General features: G+C 39.1%; 1 protein-coding gene across 1 annotated transcript; it reads right to left on the bottom strand.

Annotated features, from left to right (window-relative positions):
* Positions 1-24: 24 nt before the first annotated feature.
* LOC127617297 (G protein-regulated inducer of neurite outgrowth 1-like) lies at positions 25-4,365 on the bottom strand. The gene is made up of 2 exons (XM_052089260.1): positions 4,191-4,365; positions 25-3,665 (listed from the first exon to the last, which is right to left on the bottom strand). The coding sequence occupies exon 2, from the start codon at positions 3,584-3,586 to the stop codon at positions 1,892-1,894; it is 1,695 nt and encodes a 564-aa protein (XP_051945220.1). The 5' UTR covers positions 3,587-3,665; positions 4,191-4,365; the 3' UTR covers positions 25-1,891.
* Between the last annotated feature and the right edge of the window lie 9,264 nt (positions 4,366-13,629).

Below are 13,629 nucleotides of genomic sequence, written 5' to 3'. Positions count from 1 at the left end.
ACTCCAATAACTTTCCCAAATAGGTTCTATACATGTCTACACCCAAACTTCGATATCTTTAGAGTTGACCAATGACTTCAGTCAATCAGTCAATATAATTATGGTTCAACAATTCCAAAGTGCATTGGAGGGCCCATAATGCACTTTTAAATGAACAAGTTTTGTGAGAAGAAAGGTAAACAAGCTTTGGGGATGGAAATTAACTATTTTCATGACACTATAAAAAAAGCAGTAATTAAAGCATGTTTGAAGTCCGATGTCATTTTCCATAGCATATTTGTTTCAATGACAGAACTCTTGGAATCTCTAATAAGTTAAACTTAATCATTCATCTTATATTCTGCCGTATAGAATGGAACTCAAGATGATGCACTTTTCATTTTTTAAAAACAAATTGTTTTTATTATTTTTATAATTTCTGTCATTGAAGAAAATGAAACAAGTTGAAATGGTTAAGAAGAACAAGAACTGCATCAACAGAAACAAATTTACAGTGAATCTACAGAATTATAATGCTTATGAATCCTGCCAAATGTTACCTGGGACAATCCTACTTGGCATAAGTCTGAGTCAAATCAAAGCAAGCAAATAAAGACCTCAGATCTTGCTAAGCCAGTTTGGTCGCCAGGGTGTAGATATCTTAAACTGTCTGTACTTCTCTAAATTTTGCTATAATATTAAAATAAACGTTGTCATGTAATTTCCAACAACAGTGTCCACGTTCTCAATAACAGGTGAGTTTTTGCTTTTCCCTTGTAGACATGGATTTAATTTAAAAATTCTTTCACATTACATCTATCACAATAGTCACAAAACACTGCAAGGAACATAAGGCTTCAAGGTGTGTTTGTTACTGGTGTGCTGAGATAAACTGCTAATACAAGACATATCCATAAAAAATTACAGGATTGTACAAAAGCAATTAGAAAAGAGATACTCTTAAACTCATGAAGAACACCAAACATTTCACTGTTGAAGAATCAGAGACATCATTTACTTGTTGATTGAAACACAAGGAATCTTTTTGGGATTTTTTTTGGCAAATCTCAGTACTTTGTTCTGTCGCTCTATAAATCTACTCTACTGGTCCTGAAATATATATGAATTTATATTTACATGTTAGATACTAGAAATTCATATTCATCAAGGTCATATTACTTGTGTAGAACTTTTATAAGTAAAACGTCACTTTAAAAGTGATCCTTACTGACATCTGGTTAACAAGATCTTGACAGAAGCGAAAAAGAGAAAAACACTCAAAGCAACAAAGCTGGTTAGTGCCATTTCAAAATAACCAGAAAGCAAGTAGAAATTAAGACGACTATATTTGTTAATAGTGGATGAAAACAACCCCAACTAAAATGGTATTTATTGTTGATAATGTATATCCATATGGGAGGCTTCCTGTAGTTCAGTGTCCATTCGAGTCTTTACAGAAGACTTAAAGTGCTCTGTAAAGAAAGTACTCCTAGTAGGGAATGTTAAAGGGGCTTATCATTGAACAAAACCAAACCATGCAACAGGTTATCACTAAAGGCAAATTTGGGGGAGATTGTCTGATTAGTGCCATCATAATGGCTCAATTGCATGGCTATTTTTCAATGTCGGAGAAGGCATGGGAAGATGAAAAGCATGTGTGAAACCTTCATGTGCTATGTACGAAGGACCACCCACATAGAGCTCACTGCCAAACCAAGCAACTTTTTATTGATCAATGTTTGCAAACTTGAACCCCACATAAAATTTACTTGGGCAAATGTCTTCACCACCGGAATTCCATCAGGCGAAATTCTTGATTGCGCAGAATCCCTTTGAGATGACTGCATTTCGTCTATGGAAATTCGCTGTGCAAATGTGAATGTGAGCCTTTAGATTGTGTGTCATTTTTTCCTTAATTTTCCTCATCTTGACGTGGTCTGGAGCAACAGCTAGGCCGCCGCACATTCCTAGACCACTGACGAAAAGGATTCTGTCGACGCCTGCCCCTTGTGACTTTCTTTTCTTCTTTATTCTTGCTTTGTACTTTGGCTTGACTGGTTTCTCTGGGTTCTGATGTAGGAGGAGGACTGGAAGGGGTCAACGCAGGTATTTCTGTTGGGTCCATGTGTGGAACATCTGTCAGAGTGTGCAAGTCTGAAGGTTTGTTCTCATATTTTTTCACCTGTTTCTCCAGGTGTTTTTGAATGGCTGTACCCAACACTGCCACCTCTACCACTGCACCGTACACCTCCCAAGTCATCCCCTTTTCATCCCAGCTCACTTCTGGCACAGGTTCTGGCACTTCTTCTGCGGCCACCCCTGGTCGTGGTTCTGGCTCCGGGATCACTTCAGGTGCAGTCAGAATGACGGGACTCATGGGAGCTGTGGCGACTGAACGAGATTCCACCTTCAAGCCCACCTGCAACTCAGCATCTTTTCTCTCTATGGTCTGTGCCTCATCTGTACTGCACTTGTTGGCCAGCTTCCCAAAGGAGGAGGGAAAAATGAATGTAGCAGCACCCTCAGGAGGGGTCATGGGGCTGGTGGCCACGGACTGATACATCACCTCAAGACTGACCTGAGTTTGCACATGCTGTTGGCGTCCTGGTGAGCGACTCAAAGCGGCCTCTTGAGAGAGCCACCCAGAATCTCTGGATTCTGTAGATTTGATTTTATTCAGTCTTGCACTTACTTCTGCAACCTCAGACTGCATTGGCTGGTCGTTCAGATCACTGTCATTCACATTTACTAAGGCTCTAGGTTCAGCTTTTGTGCTAGCTTGTGTGCAGCTTGAGTCTGTTTTTGTTGGGGGACTTGAACCTGTGCTTTGCTTGTTTTCGTGTTGGGTTTGTTCTGAGTTTGTCCCATTGCTGCTCTCACTCTTACAGTTCTCATTGTCCTCTTGTGCCTGACCTCCAGGCAAATTTGGCCCTTCAGCTTCACTAAAACTAATTCTTGTCTTCTGGATTTGGCTGACCTCGATAATGTTCGCCACAAGGATGGAACCATTCAGACTTTCATCCTCAGTTGGTCCTCCAACCTCAGTTGGTGTCTCAGGTTCAGTAGGGGAGCTGGAAGTCTTCTCTTCCCCAAAATCCTCATCTTCCTCAGATTCCAAAGAAGAGTCATGATTGGTTACCAGTATTGTGATTTCCTGGTGAATACCCTGCTCAAGATCTTGTAGTTTAGTCTTAATTGGTGGTTCTTCTGCTTGGTTAACACTCCTCTCTTGTTGTTCAGTCTTTCTTGGTGGTTCTTCTTCTTTGTTAACACTCCTCTCTTGTTGGCACATTGGCTCTGAAGGTTCATCACTCTTGACTGCTGTTTGAGTGGAGGATACATCCTGTTCTAATCGCTGCTCATGTGGAATTAAAGACTTGATCTGATCTGGTGAAATCTCTGGTTCTGACTCTTCTTGGATGGTGCTGCAGATACCCTTGTGTACTGTGGTTCCAGGGTTTTCAGATGCTTTGGTTAGGTTTTCGTCACTTACTGTGTCACTCATAAGGGGTGAATAGTCAATTCTTCTGTCATCAGTGTTTAAACTTGAGTTGGTCCCTGAACCAGCTTTCCAAACTTCACTTTCTGTCAGAACAGAACCCTCCATGTGTTGAGATATGGGTTTGTGGTGGCTTGGGAGAGTGAGAGGAAAAATCAGAGCTTGACTCACACCAGTGATTGTTTGGCTGAAAGACAAAAACATAAAACAAAATAAAAAATAGAATAAAAAAGGGGGGAAATGACATAAATGCATTTAACTAATTCATCAAGTGCAATATAAAAATGAGCATTTGTTCTGCATTAATAATGACACAAAAACAGCTTTAACAGAGCTGAAAACATATGTAAGATTAGGTAGTATGTTTGAAAACCAATTACAGATAACATTTCCACCACACATTCCAATTACGCACAGGAAGGAGGTTTTGAAATAATCACAGACACTCACAAAATTCATCGTTCTATTCTTGAAATAAAAATACACATCAATTCAGCCATATTATACTAACAAGAGGGACAATATTATTGCTTGTCAATAGGTCTATTAATATTTGATAGAGATTAAATTGTCGCCCTGCTACGGAATGCATAGCAGATTTCTGATTTGATGTATCCACAAAAAAGCTTGCACAGTAACAGTAACATTCAAACATAAAACTAAACAATATTGGAAGACTCTCAGTATAACAATAAGCCCCAATGAAACATACCTCAACTGCAAGACCGACCGAGAACTGTATCCATATTTTCAAAGAATTCACAGCTAAAGCATCTCTTCACACTCCAAGCTCCTCTTTTAGGTGCTCGTGATGGTGAGAGGCAGATTGTAGATTGTTTATTTTCCAGAAGAATCTCAGTGGATGGTGGTCCTTGGATTTCACTCTGGCTGAGAGTACTGAAAGCTTCTGATTTTTAGTTTCCCTGGAAACCAGAGTCAACCTGGCAGAGTGAGTGGAAATGAAATGACAACGTCTCTCTAGCTCTTTAATCAGAAGCAAATGATGATGATTAATGTCCTGGTTATATTTTAGAAAAAGAAAGAAAGACAAGGCTCGTTTGTAATAAAAACTCATATAGAGTTCATATACACTGACAGACAAGACATTAGGTGGATTCACCAGTAATAATGCTTTGTGATCACTAGACACATTAGCTCATGTGCTAAGTCTTGATGCCTTTTTTCCCTTTTGAAATACAATAAACTATCAGTGATTCATAAGAGACACTAACTCAGTGTAATTTGGTTTAATACAAGACAATGTAGCTCACTAGACTGCTGTAATATGCAACAAATCATATGTATCTTTGCCACAATCAATATTCTTTTTGATTTTAAGTGATCAGCAGTCAAGTTTGAGCTAGAATTTCAGATACAGGATCATTTGCACATCAATACACAACCCCTGCAAGATTGTTCTTGTCTGTGTGCAAGTGTGCACTTTCAAACTGGCATGGAAGTACATTTCGGAGAGGTGCGTTCTATCACCACGTTCACACCATAAATTCGAGGTCTTTGCCAATCACACGCACCCACAGATTATCTGTTGCTTAGCAACCAGCCATGTACATGCATGGTATGTATGTGTGTGTGTGTGTGCTCATGGTGATGGGGGGGTGGGACACATGCCATATTCAAAAAACAAGAAGATCCAGCCTTTCACTGCAGGCAAACGAGGAGGAGGAAGAGGTAGACAGGGATTTAAAATGATAGGGTTGGAGAGGAGGAGGAGGAGAATACAGGGGAGGAAGGGGTGGAGAGGGCAAGAAGTGAAGATCAGCAGTGAATTAAGTCATGGTCAGAAGCATTTCCTCAGGATAGAACTGTTTGACATTTGCGTCTACAGCATACATTAACACTAAATGTTACATTTGCCTACAATTGAAGTAATTTGTTTATAATACAATATATAGAATAAACAATTCAGGATAAACAATTTCAGACTATTCTGCACAATAGTCATATATATGCATCAAAAATTACGTCAGTGTTTCCAACCTTTTTTGTCTGTTGATGCCCCCTAGCCTCATCAAAAAGGCGAACGTGCCCCTTCATCGACACCAACCCTGATATGCATTCTTTTAACTGATATTTCACTATCATTTAACATATTTAACATTTTCAGTCTTTTTCATTACATTTGAATTTAATCAGACAATTCACTTAAGAACAAAATTCTTATTTACAATAACAGCCTGACAGAAGGACAACAGCCTCCTGTATCACACATACATACATATGAAACATCTTTAAAAAAAACAACAACAAAAAACACTAACAAATAATATGCATGAAAGCTAAATGTAGTACTTACCAGTAATGTTTTAAACATTATTAGGCCTAATATTATTATGATTTCAATATTATTGTTGTCACACACTCACTAAGCAGCTTCTTCCCAAAATTCATCAGTTTGGTGTTTTATATCCCAGGCGCGTACCGGGCGGAGCCCCGCCACAACCTCGGCTACTCAGACCACATCTCTGTTATGTTAATTCCAGCATACAGACCGCTCGTCAGACGCACAAAACCGCTTCAGAAGCAGGTGAAAACCTGGCCAGCAGGAGCCATCTCTGCTCTTCAGGACTGTTTTGAGTGTACTGACTGGCACATGTTCAGGAAGGCTGCAACATATGGCGATTCTACCAACTTGGAGGAATACACAGCATCAGTGACCAGCTACATCAGCAAGTGCATTGATGATGTCACTTTCTCTAAGACCATCACCACATGCTCCAACCAGAAGCCGTGGATGACTGCGGAGGTGCGCACGCTGCTGAGGTCCCGAGACTCCGCCTTCAGAGCAGGCGATAAGGCAGCCCTAAGAACAGCTAGGGCCAAACTGTCACGGGCAATCAGAGAGGCAAAGCGCGCGCACGCCCAGAGAATCCACAGTCACTTCCAGGACAGCGGTGACACGTGGCGCATGTGGCAGGGCATCCAGGCCATCACCAACTACAGGACAACATCAGTTGCCTGTGACAAAGATGCCTCCCTTCCAGATGCGCTGAACGACTTCTACGCTCGGTTTGAAGTGCAGAACGACGTGATGGCGAGGAAGTCCACCCCTCCTCCCAACGACCAGGTGCTCTGTCTTACCACAGCAGATGTGAGGAAAACTCTACGTAGAGTCAACCCACGGAAGGCTGCTGGACCAGACAACATTCCTGGCAGTGTGCTCAGAGGATGTGCAGACCAGCTAACAGATGTTCTTACCGACATCTTCAACATCTCTCTGAGCAGCGCCGTTGTTCCAACGTGCTTCAAGGCCACCACCATCATCCCCATGCCAAAGAAGTCTTCAGTGTCCTGCCTCAACGACTACCGTCCCGTCGCACTTACACCCATCATCATGAAGTGCTTCGAGAGGCTCGTCATGAGGCAGATTAAGACCCAGCTGCCCCCCTCACTAGACCCACTGCAGTTTGCGTATCGTTCAAACCGTTCAACGGACGATGCCATCACCACAACCCTCCATCTGGCCCTCACCCACCTAGACAATAAGGACTCATACGTTCAAATGCTGTTCATAGATTTCAGCTCAGAATTCAACACAATAATTCTCAGCACCTGATTGGAAAGCTGAACCTGCTGGGCCTGGACACCTCCCTCTGCAACTGGATCCTGGACTTCCTGACTGGGAGACCTCAGTCAGTCCGGATCGGGAACAGCATCTCCACCACCACCACACTGAGCACTGGGGCCCCCCAGGGCTGTGTGCTCAGTCCACTGCTGTTCACTCTGCTGACTCACGACTGTGCAGCAATGCACAGCTCGAATCACATCATCAAGTTCGCCGATGACACGACCGTGGTGGGTCTCATCAGCAAGAACATCGAGTCAACATACAGAGAGGAGGTGCAGCGGCTGACTGAACTGGTGTAGAGCCAACAACCTGTCCCTGAATGTCGACAAAACAAAAGAGATGGTTGTTGACTTTAGGAGAGCACAAGGTGAACACACTCCGCTGAACATCGACGGCTCCTCTGTGGAGATCGTCAAAAGCACCAAATTCCTTGGTGTTCACTTGGCGGAGAACCTCACCTGGTCCCTCAACACCAGCTCTATCACCAAGAAAGCCCAGCAGTGTCTCTACTTTCTTCGAAGGCTGAGGAAAGCACATCTCCCAACCCCCATCCTCACTACATTCTATAGAGGGACTATTGAGAGCATCCTGAGCAGCTGCATCACTGCCTGGTTTGGGACTTGCACCGTTTCGGACCGCAAAGTCCTGCAGAGTATAGTGAGGACAGCTGAGAAGATCATTGGGGTCTCTCTTCCCTCCATCAAAGACATTTACAAAAAACACTGTATCCGCAAAGCAACCAGCATTGTGGATGACCCCACACACCCCTCACACAAACTCTTTACCCTCCTCCCGTCTGGCAAGAGGTACCGAAGCATTCGGGCCCTCACGGCCAGACTGTGTAACAGCTTCTTCCCCAAGCCATCAGACTCCTCAATACTCAGAGACTGGTTTGACACACACGTGTCCTGAGTTGCACTTTAATTACTGTCACTTTATAACTGTCTGCTACCTCAATAACTGCTATGTGCATAGAACATTATCTCATAGTATGTTATGTTTACATTTTAGAAACTGTCATCTTTTTGCACTACTGAGTACTGGTCGGCGCTGCACTGTCTATTGTCCTGTTCATTGTCAGTAATTTGTTGTACTGTCCTGTACATTTTGCACATGTTTGCACGTGCACTTTATATAGGTATATGTAGGTTTTTTTATATAGGTATTTTATTTCGTTGTGTAGTCTCATGTGGTCCTGTGTTGGTCCTTTGTTGTTTTTATGTAGCACCATGGTCCTGGAGGAACGTTGTCTCGTTTTGCTGTGTACTGTACTAACTGTATATGGTTGAAACGACAATAAAAACCACTTGACTTTATAGCTGCATTCTGTTTTTGCTGTTGTTCATTTGATGGGATGAAAATAGAAAAGTGAGTTGTGTTGTTGTGGAAAAGTGTGAGTGAGACAAGTAAAGATCACTGTTGAAGAAATCTACCTCAGTTCAGTTTATATGGCCATAACAGGAATTTGATCCACACTGTAACCCGCACAAGAAGAGACAGTCACAATGTATGTCAAAACTGCGTTTATTTGCAGGCAAACAAAAGTACAGCACGGAAAATCCAGAGGGAGAATGGTCAGGGTAGCGTAGGGTCAAAAGCCGGGGAAACAAAGTCGAGTAAAGGGGCAAATCCGGGAGAGAGTGGTCAACGAGAGTGGGGAGGTCGAAGCCGGGAAACAGGATCAGAGTAGACGGGACTAGTGGGAGCAAAAGACAGGGGAACAAGGGAGCTGGCAAGCTAAGAGGAGGACAAGAGGAGTTCGAAACTAGACGAGACTAGGGGGCAAAGACACGGGAAACTAAATACAATAACCAACAGGAGTGAGACGAACGGGTTGTGAAATATATAGGGGCGAGTGCAGGTGTAAACAATGATAGGTGATGAGACGAGTGCAGGTGAAACTAATGTGCAGGAGTGCAGATGACGCGAGTGCAGGTGGTCATAATGTTCTGGGGGATTGGAAACGCGTGAGAAACTCGAGGAAGGGAGATTGCCTACGAGCATGTGAGCGAGTAGGAGCAAAGTGGGCGTGAGGGCTCGAGCGAGCAAAAAGAGCGTGAAAAGCTCGAGGGGGCGGAGCGAGCATGCGAGCTTGAGGAGTGAGTGTGTGTGCGACGAAGCGGGGATGGGGCAGAGGAGCGGGGTTCGTGACACACACAAATTGACAAAACTTACACATATTATTTTTTTTGTTCTGTGTGGTTAAAAAGTAGGCTACACATGTAGAAAACCTTCATATTTTTATAATGAAGTATGCTACACATATTATACAGTATGCTACTGTAAAAAAATCATTTGTAAACTGGTCATTACCTAAAATAATAACAATAATAATTATTATAATAATTTGTTTAAGAAAACTCATTTGATGTTATGGCAACATGTTGTAAACATATATGTTATATAGAAGTAAAAAGTCGATTTAATTTAAGCTACAAAGTATGATTTAAGTATGAAAATGTATATTACACCCCAAAAAGTATTTGTTTTTTAAAAGTAAATTATTAAAATGTGTGTTTTCACTAGACAATACATGTACATTTACAGTAAACTATTATTAAAATTACATGTAAAAAAAACAATAATTGTGCATTGCCAGAAGTCCCTGCATGACATTTGATTTAATTTAATTGAAACATTTATGTTTCTTTTTTATATCAGTTTTGGCGTTTTAGTTGTCATTTTAAGCTGTTTAGTTGATGTTTATTGCATTATTATAGTGTCTGTTATCCTGATGTTGTTTTGTATTTGTGTGAGTGACACAGTGCTCTGCCATAATGGTCACTGCTCCTCCATCCTTTGCCATATAATTTTATCCTTTAGTAATATATATATATATATATATATATATATATATATATATATATATATATATATATATATATATATATATATATATATATATATATATATATATATATATATATATATAGTAGTGAACTGAATAATACACAGGCACTAAAATGACATCCTGTAATGCCTGAAACATGGACACTGTATTTTTTGCATTTTTTATTTCTTGCATCCATAGCTGCCAGATTTTTCATGAAACTTTAACAGGATTTTAAATTTTTACCTATTTCTTTTACTGTGTAACTGAATACTGTATGTTATGCTGTAAATTACTAAAAATTATTAGTTGTTTTAATTATTGTAATATTTTGATAGCCACAATATATGTATTTCAAAGTCTTTTGCTAACACTTACAATAAGGTTCCATTTGTTAACATTTTTAGTTAATGCATTAGGTATCATGAACAAACAATAAAAAAGACATTCTTGTACAGCATTTATATTTATATTGCTAATATTAGTTTATAAAAATACAATTGTTAGTTAATAGTGCATTGACTAATGTTAACAAAGGCTACTTTTAATTTTAAAATGTATTAGTATAAGTTGAAACTTACATGAACTAAGATCATTAAATGCTGTAAATTATTGTAAAATAGTTCATGTTAAATAATGTTGTTAACTAATGTTAACAAATGAAACAAAGTCTTACCAATTTTTTTTAAATTGTTATTATTCATAGGATTAACAAACAGATTTGAACTCTTTTCAGAAACCCACTGGAACTGCTGAAAATACCACTGGTTTGGAATCAGTGAATTATAAAGACAATTTGTAACTTATTTAAACAAAATAATCAAAAACTCTGAACTGCATTCCAAACCTTGCTGATTATTCCCCCTCCAGTTGTCTAAAATCATGCTAAGCCTGTTCAGCACCTTGGACAGCACATGTAATGAGGTATTATGGGCTCAGTAGCTGGGTGCTCATGGCGGGTTTGACATAAAGATCCTGATCCACATCATCTCCTCAATTCTGCAGGAAACATTGTCCACATAGATTTTTAAGGGTGAGAGCTCAAGATCATCTTTTGGCAGCTCAGCTTGCTAAAGAGATGACTGTTAGCAGTGCCCATTGACAATGAAGTTAATCTTAAGGGCAAATGCATGCATAATAATTGTGTTATCAGTACTACAAATCCTGAATTTGTATAATTATTAATTTCAACAAAATGTCTGATAAATAGTGATGTAATAAAAAAAAGCACCCAAATGATGGCAATAATGTTACATAATTGATACTATACTGCTATGTCTATGTAAATGTATTTGATGATCACCATTGGATTATTTCACAATGTATCCTGTGCCACACATTTGGATTAAGATGCTCAAAATTACTCAACCTCATGTTTTTACAAACCCGTATGACTTACTTTCCTCATGGAGCACAACACGAGACGTTAGGCCAACTGTTAGTGACTGATAGCCATTCACTTGCATTGCATTTTTTTTCAATACAATGACAGTGAATGGTGACTGAGGCTGTCATTCTACCTAAAATATTCTTCTGCGCTCCAAGGAAGAAAGACACGAGTGTAGAATAACATAAAGGTGAGTACTGTAAAAGTAAACAGATTTTTTTGGGTGCACTATCTCTTTAAGTGATTATTGTTCTTCTTCAAAATGATCATCTCTTGACATCCACAGCAGTAATACTGAATAGCTGGATCTGCCCTAAGGCCATTTTGAACTTATTTTACTGTGGTCTATCTGTGTTATGTTGCTATAGCAACATATCATCACCCGTTCTCAGATACCCCCCCTCTAGTGATGTGGGAGCAGAGAAAAGTAATATAGGAGTATAGTCAACACACTCGTTGGCTTAATAGTAGAGTGGAGAAGTTCTTGCATTCTATATATACATAGTGAACATCTAATTTAACTAAAATGCTATTGTTATTAGTCTAAAAATGAGTCTTTATGAATTGAATGTGTTTAATCTATAAATGAATATCCCAGCAGCCTGAATAGCATCAAACTCCAAAAGAATAGGAATGTATATGCAGGATGTATAAAAAGAGACACAGAGACAGAGAAATGGAATGTATAATGTATTTTCAAAGCATTTGCATTTTTGAACAGCCTTCAGAATTTACAAATATGAACAATTAAACTAAAATGTAATCTTTATGTACTCTAATAACATGCATAAGAACTGCAGATGAATTGTAAATATTTTGTTGTCTGTTACATTCACAGCTAATTAATGTGCTGTGTTTTTTTGTGTGGTTTTTTTTTTCAAATAAAATAAAATAAATAGAAAAAATTCAGGTTTTTGGCATTTTTATTTAAAAAAGGAATGTCCGATTGTTTGGGCAGCGCAGAATTTATTTAGAACTCAGTTTGTGTCCAAACACCTTTATGGTATCTGAAGCTTTGCCTGCAGTTGTGCCTATAGCAGACTTTGTCTGTCTGGACGCCTCTTCGGCAGCTGTGTGTATATACATACACCCACACACAGACATACAAACACAGAGGGAGAGAGTTCCTTTAAGGGATCATTTGCATATTCTTGAGCAAAACAGTTTCACGGCAAATGGCACGGCAAATATATACATTAATAATAACATATTTTAAATGTCACATTTTAAATTTGAATTCAAAATCTAAATTCAAATGTTTGATCTTAGACATTATGGCAATATAATCAAATAAAATATCCAGCAGTATATTCAAATTCATAAACAAAAAAAATAAAAAAATAGAATGCTTCAAAATTCAAATTTGACATTTGAATAAGGTTTGAAATGATTGATTTTAGACATTAGGGCAAACATGCTGAAACAATATAGCTGAGACAGTGGACACTCAATGATTTACACACACACAAACCAGGTGTATCCACTTTTTATCTATAAAGATGTACAGTATTAACACGCTTACCTATACTGGTTGTTTCTTTGGAGGATTCTGCCACCTGGTGCACAGCATCTTGTGCTGCCTGTACTAAAATAACATGATCACACATACTGGATGTTTTTCAACACATTGACAAAGTTCTCTAAATTACGGAAACAAAATCCCTAAAAACACGGTCAACATTAAGGCATCATAGTAAAACAGACAAAAATACTGTCATATCTGTAAAACATTTTACTACTACTACAACTATTAATAATTAAAAACAAAAGTATTATAAAATTCAAAATAATAATAATATAAAATGCAAATATTTTTACATTTCTTTTGATATATTTTAAACAAAAATGGTTACATTTTAAACAATTTTCTGTTTATTCTATTGCAATATCTAATTTGATTTCTACTTATAAGTGTTTGCATAGAATTAAATCCAAAACAAAACGTTCATAATTAAATAATGAAATCTCTTAAAAGCTCTTTTGATGGTCAAAATGCTCACTCAGAAGTACTAAAATTCCATATGAGGTAAAAACTGATTTTCTTTCCTAAACTGAAAATGAAAGGTACCTTAAGTCACAGCCCCAATGGGCCCTGTATAATCATCAGTACCTGCACTGTCAGTGACACCTTTAGTGGCTGACTGTGTGGTGTCCTTCAGACCCTCCAGAGACTTCTTAAAGGAAGCCATGATCCTGACCACATACACTTACAGTCCTTCTGGCCCCGTGTGAAAGGGACACTGCCAGTGTGCCCTTAAATACCCTCTGCTGCCAGAGGGCACCACATTTCCTGCGATTACACATGCTAATCCATCAATGGTGCCAGGCTTATGCAGGTATTCCAGCTA

This window comes from Xyrauchen texanus, chromosome 23 (genome assembly GCF_025860055.1).
Source record: "Xyrauchen texanus isolate HMW12.3.18 chromosome 23, RBS_HiC_50CHRs, whole genome shotgun sequence".
Classification (NCBI taxonomy): domain Eukaryota; kingdom Metazoa; phylum Chordata; class Actinopteri; order Cypriniformes; family Catostomidae; genus Xyrauchen; species Xyrauchen texanus.
This window is presented reverse-complemented; position numbering and strand designations above follow the sequence as displayed.

Coding starts and splice junctions, on each gene's coding strand:
- LOC127617297 (XM_052089260.1), bottom strand. CDS start 3,586: ATGGAGGGTTCTGTTCTGACAGAAAGTGAAGTTTGGAAAGCTGGTTCA.